At 37.0% G+C, this 6,369-nt stretch overlaps 1 protein-coding gene across 1 annotated transcript in view; it reads left to right on the top strand.

The window, feature by feature from the left end:
* LOC107082598 (major facilitator superfamily domain-containing protein 8-like) overlaps window positions 1-6,369 on the top strand; it is a 44,403-nt gene that overhangs the window by 12,010 nt on the left and 26,024 nt on the right. The window contains exon 7 of the mRNA XM_015371366.1: window positions 3,968-4,041. Coding sequence (XP_015226852.1) covers window positions 3,968-4,041 — 74 coding nt within the window. The remainder of the gene's footprint in view (window positions 1-3,967; window positions 4,042-6,369) is intronic.

Genomic DNA, 6,369 nt, shown 5'->3' on the forward strand with positions numbered 1-6,369 from the left:
AAACAGGCCGATCTCCAACATCTATAAACAAAGGAGTTGATGGCAGCAGCAAAGCTGATATTTCTCTCCCGGATGGAGTCACAGCCAAAGAGGAAGAGACCAGATGAAGCTACTATGAGAAAAAGCAGAGAGAGCAGAACATTGGATATTGAACTAACAGATTCTGCAGAGTGGGAGAACAGAGATAGAATGAAGCATAATGATAAAGGAGGGTTTCTATGTCCTCCAGAAGTCTTTTATCTTCCTCAAAGGACTGACTGAGTGACTAAATGAGAGGAATTACCACCCATGTCTATAGCTCAACAGTTTTTGACAAAAGATACGACCCAGGGACGCTTTGGTCGGGTCTTCTAGCCAAAATGAAAGTTGGAAGAAAGTCCCAGTAAGGATAGCTGTATATGACTGGGTTTGTGTGTGTGTTTGTGTGTCGAACCTTCTTATTGATCTTCACACTCTTTGAAGATGAGTCAAAGGGACGGCTTGCAGTCCCCCTTGTTTATTGACTGGCTTGCTGTGGTTGACTTGTGGATGAAATGGAGACAGAATTGGTAATGTGGCCAGAGTTCTTATCGATTCCTTTTTGTTCTGAAGAGAATCTGCCATACTAGAAACTCTGGCTGTTAGCTGTTACAGTGTGTCTGGTATTCGCTCCCTTGAATTATTGATTCCTTTGGACTTTTTTGTGTATCTGTGAAGAACCTTTGAAAATAAGGCAAAGCATGTGCTTTCTTTCATTAAGTCTCTATCTCTGTCAAAGGTCAAAAAGAACGAAAAAAAAATTGCCCAAATGAAATATGTTTCTTTTTCTTTTTTTTACTTTTTAACTGCAAGAATGTTTTTTTTTTTACCTTCATTTTTAAGAGTTTGCTTGTAGCTTATTTAATCGCACTAGGTCAGGACTGGATCAACACTTCTGTACAAGAACATACAAGTGCATCCATTTATTTTCTGAAAACACCTTCAGCAATATCTATCTATATATGTACACATTATAGTGGCTTACATAAGTATTCATACCCTTTGAACTTTTTCACAAAGTGGTATACATCTAGAGCAGGGACAACCGCAAAATGTTCAAAGAGCCATATTGGATCAAAAAAAAAAAGAAGAAACATTTAAAAGGCTTATATAAGCCTCTTATGGGCTCTAAGTGTATATTAGCTCACTATCAAATTGAGTAAGTAGGCTTAAATACGCAAAAATCTTCATGATTAAATTATTATTTCCCTGCAACGCATCCTGGAGAAAATAACATAATGTTACTAATCTGCTGTACGGTATTTGAGTTTTAAGTTAAGATTCTATTACACTATTAATGTATTTGACACATCGTATTATAAAAATATGATAAAGAAATCAGATTTTTGGGGTTATTTTTATTTTGAGGATTGATTAAAAAAAATGCAATATGCATAATAGGACTAATTTCAAACCTCCACGTGGAAATTAAATGCAGTCCCCTGAAAACTACAGTAACAATCCTTTTTCCCCTTATCGGGTAACAGTGAAATAAAACGCAGCATAAGGTAACAAAAATCAGCCAGTATAATTTAAAGGAAAAGTCCGATCAGCAAGGAATAATCAATGGATCATTATTTATACCTAAAACTAATACATACATGTTTAGGGCTGCTGTTCTGCTGAAAGGTGAACCTTGACTCCAGCATCAATTGTTATTGTTAAAACACTTTTTTTTTTTTAAGTACAGTATATTATTGTTACTTTTGAACTCTTCACCATTGTATCATTCTTATACATTTTCTAAGGTTCACATTTGTTTGACCATTTTTTCTATAATCTTTTTGGTGATGTAAACACCAGAATTTCCCCATTGTGGGAAAATAAATGGATCTTCTATACTATTCTATTCTAAGTATTTTGCAAACTTTAAAGTTTTTTTTCCAAAGTTGCCCTGAATTTGGTTCCATCCGTACCATCAACTCTGACCTTCTTCTATGTCCATGCTGAAAAGAAGCAACCCCAGAGAATGATGCTGCCACCACCATATCTAACAATGGGGATTGTGTTTTCTTCTAGTGTTGTACAGATGTTAGTACTCTGACCCATAGTTTTGCTCTTTGGCCAAAAAGTTCAATTTTGCGAGCTGGACTTGTTATGTTTTTCTTTTAACAATGTTTTTCTTCTTGCTCTTACTTTTCCACTGCACTTTTGTGCACTTTTTGTGACTAATGGTAGTTTCCCTGTAGACAGATTTCCCCTTCTTCATGCAGAGACATCATGGGTGTCTTGGCTGCATCTCTGATCAGTGCTCTTCTTGTTTGGGCTGTAAGTTTGGGTGGAATGACTTGTCATTGTAGATTTACAGCCGTCTCAAACTCTTTCCGGTTCCAGATGATGGACTGGTATTTCTCCCTGAGACGTTTAAAGCTTGGAAATCTTTTTATAGCGTCAACTGGGTTTAAACGTCTCTGCAACTTATTTGAACTGAGATTAGATCGCCCACAGGTGGGCTCTCTTTAATCATTAGCAATCACTTCTAAAAGCAATGGGCTTTATGCACAACTCATCTACTTCCTGAACTTAAGGCAGCTCATTTGTTTTCTGTCTTTCTCCATTGGATGATCTGATTAATCTAGGGGTGCCTGACTTCAGTAAGAATGGCCAGACATACCTGGATTAATTAGTCAATCCAGTAATATAAATCAGGAAACAAAGGAGCTGCACTGCAAAAATGGAAATCTAAATAAGTCATTTTTTCTTAAACTAAATGCATTTGTTCTTGAATTGAGGAGGTAAGTGAGACACTTTGCCAATGGAACAAGACAATTTACATTTAAAATAAGAAAAAGCAAATGCATTGTCTTATTTCAAGTGGATATTATCTAATAATCTTATTTTAAGAGTAAAAATACTCATTCCATTTGCAAATCATCCCATTGACCTACTAAAATGAATGGTAAATACGCTTGATTTAAGACATTTTAACTTATTTCTAGACCATTTTTGCAGTGAGGATGTAGTGGAATTGTGCATAGAGACCATCTGATGGACTCAGGGAAAAAGGGGTTGAATAATTTTCCACAGTTCAGTGGAAAAATATTGTGTTTTATGTAAAAACTGTTTTAAATCATGTATAATATTAACGTATAATCCAGCAACCTGGAAACGTACCAATCTAATTATGAAATTTTTGTGTATGTAAACATAACTTCTGTCACTCCTCACACACACTTTTTGTAACTGAAGCTCAGAAGCTTCCTGCCAGAGGGAATCTGGCCTCTACGTGTGATCAGCTGCAGCTTTCAGGTATCAATTCCAGAATAATCAGTAATTTAGTAAAAATCTATTCTTCTGATAGAGTTATAAAAGTAGACTCCCTGTACAAAACAGATGTTAATTGTTAGAACAGAGTCATTTATCCATCTGGTCTGTTATTTTGAATCCATTTAATCCTCCGGGTAACTTTATGGAGAAAATTTCTACTTAAATCAACATTTGAACCTGTTTTGATCAGTTTTTGCACAAAATAACAGCTACTACAAGTATAGATATATATACACACACACACAGAGTAAAACAGCAGTTTACAAAGTCTGAACTCTAGTAAACAACAGAACAAAGAGTGAATAGGGAGCTCTGAACCAGAGCAGATCACACGCTGTAATATCAAGTCTTTTTCTCCAGCCATCTGGCGGTAACATCCAAATTTAGATGCAAGCCCAGCTCGTCTTCCTCCCTGCTACGTCCATAAGGGGGTTTTAGTTCCAGGAAAAGATGGGACCGAGACGTGAAATTTATTAACATCTATTTATCTCCAAAGCTTTCATGAAGAAGAAAAAAAAAAACCCTCAATTCATGCTTATCTCAAGCTCGGGCTGGACGCTCAAGTCTTCTTTTCTCTCAGTAAACTTTTATCTCTGCGTATGCCAGTCAAAGCTTTATAACTGAACTTGTTAGTCGATTTTTTTTTTTTTTCTGTCTGATTTCTCTGTCTTCCACTTCACAGAGTTCCTGAGAGAGGAAGTGGTTGTTCTCCTCACAGCCCAGTTCATCACTCTATTCAACCAGACAGCGCTGGAGGTGAGAGCAGTATCCATGTACATCGATCAGCCAAAGTTTCCAAACGTCCTGCTCAGTTCTGCTCTCTTTACTCAGGGCTAAATCAGAAGTGAATCCCTCTGTGGAAAGACTCAAAAATCTTTATTTTTCTAAATCCTTAATGCGATTAATACTTGATAAAAGTGGACTCTCCTTTTCTCAAAAGTATATGGGTGTATCGTTGGAAATAATAACTCTCATGGTTGCTTGTGTAAGAAATTAGATGAAGGAAAATTTGACCATTTGACCATGGATCGTAAAACTCTAGTATTCGTCTAACTATGAACTATGAATTGTTGGGGACACTATATTAGATAGATAAACTTTATTCCGGACCCATGGTCCAATAAATACATACATTAAAAATAAAATAAAAATAGTTAATGATAAAAACACAAGGATCTTTAAGAAGACAGGAATACCAGTGTCTCCACAGCTTAGACTGATATCGGATTGCACTTCGTGTGGTATCAGTGAGTGACAAAATAATATCGTTTTCAGATGCATTTAACCTACAAATAAACTTATACATTAACTTTCGTAAAACAGCTTGTAGGGTATTGACTCTTGCTGTGACAAACATCTTACTTGCACTGGACCATCTTGGATGTTTCAAAAGTAACTGCATAGCATCATTATAGGCCACCTGCAGCCTTTGCAGGTTGATTTTTCTATATGTAGTCCACAGGTGAGCAGTGTACAGAGAGGTACAATATGCATTAAACAGTTCCACTTCGACTTTATCAGTACATGAACCGAATTTACGAGCAAGGGTATTAGCTTGAGCATACAACAATCTACATTGTCTACAAATATCATCGTCTGACAGATTTTCTGTGTTGATGTGCCCAACATACTTGGTTTTGTTTTTTGTTTTTTTATTTTTCAGCAAACTATATTGTTTGCTGAAAAAAAAATTGTAACAATTGAGCAAAAAAAAGTATAAATTTGTCAAAATCTAAAGTAGAAGATGAACTCATGTGATTTTCCAAACATAAAAAAGTAAACCTGATATTTTGAATTCTGGAGGTAGCACGAACCTATCAGAACATTAGTTCCAAGTGAGAATCATTTAGATTAAAAAGATTTTTCCTGAAATGCTTTGCAAAGGGGAGAACAGTATCAATCTCTGCATCTCCGCTTGGCTCAACACTTGCCAGGCTTTTTATTGAGCAGTCAACACGTTACAACAGCAGGCGTTAGCTTCGATTACGCAATCTCTTAGACATAGCATGAACTTTTAAGATAGGGAACTTGCCTGGTTTCAGTATACGTTTTACACAAGGTGTCGGGGTTATGAACTTCCACTTCTGTGCTTCTCAAATGAAAAACAGGAAAGCATTCTTGCAAAACATTTGAACATCTTATGGCCTTCATACACCATTTCCAATGATGAGAGTAACATAAAACATATAAATGAATAAAATGATAAAAATAACAGAAATCATAATAACTCCAACAAGTCTATGCCCACCATTAGTTTAAACACATCACTGCAGTGGCAAAAAATAACTGTTTTGAAGCGCTCTGAAATAATAAACTCCAGAAACTACGAGAAGAGTTCTGCACAAGACGACTGTTCTGACTGAATGATCACTTTTTCCTCTGTTGTCTTAGCCTCACGCTGTCTGGTCGCTGTCAGTCAAAAATCATAACGCAGTGTTCTGCTGATTCATTCTTAATAATCACATCAAGCACCTTTTAGAACATACTTGTTGCAGTGAAGTTTTGCCTCCCTAGTATTCAATGAGAAATCACCACTGATGGAAATTCTGAACCGGCTTTCAAAAGCAGAAGCTTTTTTACGTGGCAAAGGAACAGGAACTGTGAATATATAGCTAGATTGTGTCATGATGTTACGAAGTACTAACCCAAAAATGCAGAAAACCGAACAGAGAGACCAGGGGAAATGTTTAACGGGTTTTATTGAAGAAGTAAAACAAAGAGCGAAGTGTTGCTCTGAACACTGCTCAACCGGAACTGCAAAGTGAGGGGAAGACACAGCGGTTAGTTCAGGCTCTGTGAGGAATAAGACTCGTGAAACTTGGAGAAGAGGTTTTGGTTGCCGACTCACGTTTCCACAGAAGTTGTTGCATCCTTGACTCCTGTCTGTGTGCCGTGGTTCCAGTGTTTGTCCAATTCGGTGGAGGGCGGAACAGGGTTTACCCAGAATGCGGTTGATTGTTGAAGAACGGAGAAACTGACTGCCACTCAGATTTCTTGCCATACTTAAATGGGTCGTAGTGGAGAATAATCCCTTTCTCAGTGTGAAGCTCAAACGATCTCTTGGGGAAAGTGGATCCAAACCTC

This window comes from Cyprinodon variegatus, unplaced genomic scaffold (genome assembly GCF_000732505.1).
Source record: "Cyprinodon variegatus isolate N-32 unplaced genomic scaffold, C_variegatus-1.0 Scaffold57, whole genome shotgun sequence".
NCBI classification, from domain to species: Eukaryota; Metazoa; Chordata; class Actinopteri; order Cyprinodontiformes; family Cyprinodontidae; genus Cyprinodon; species Cyprinodon variegatus.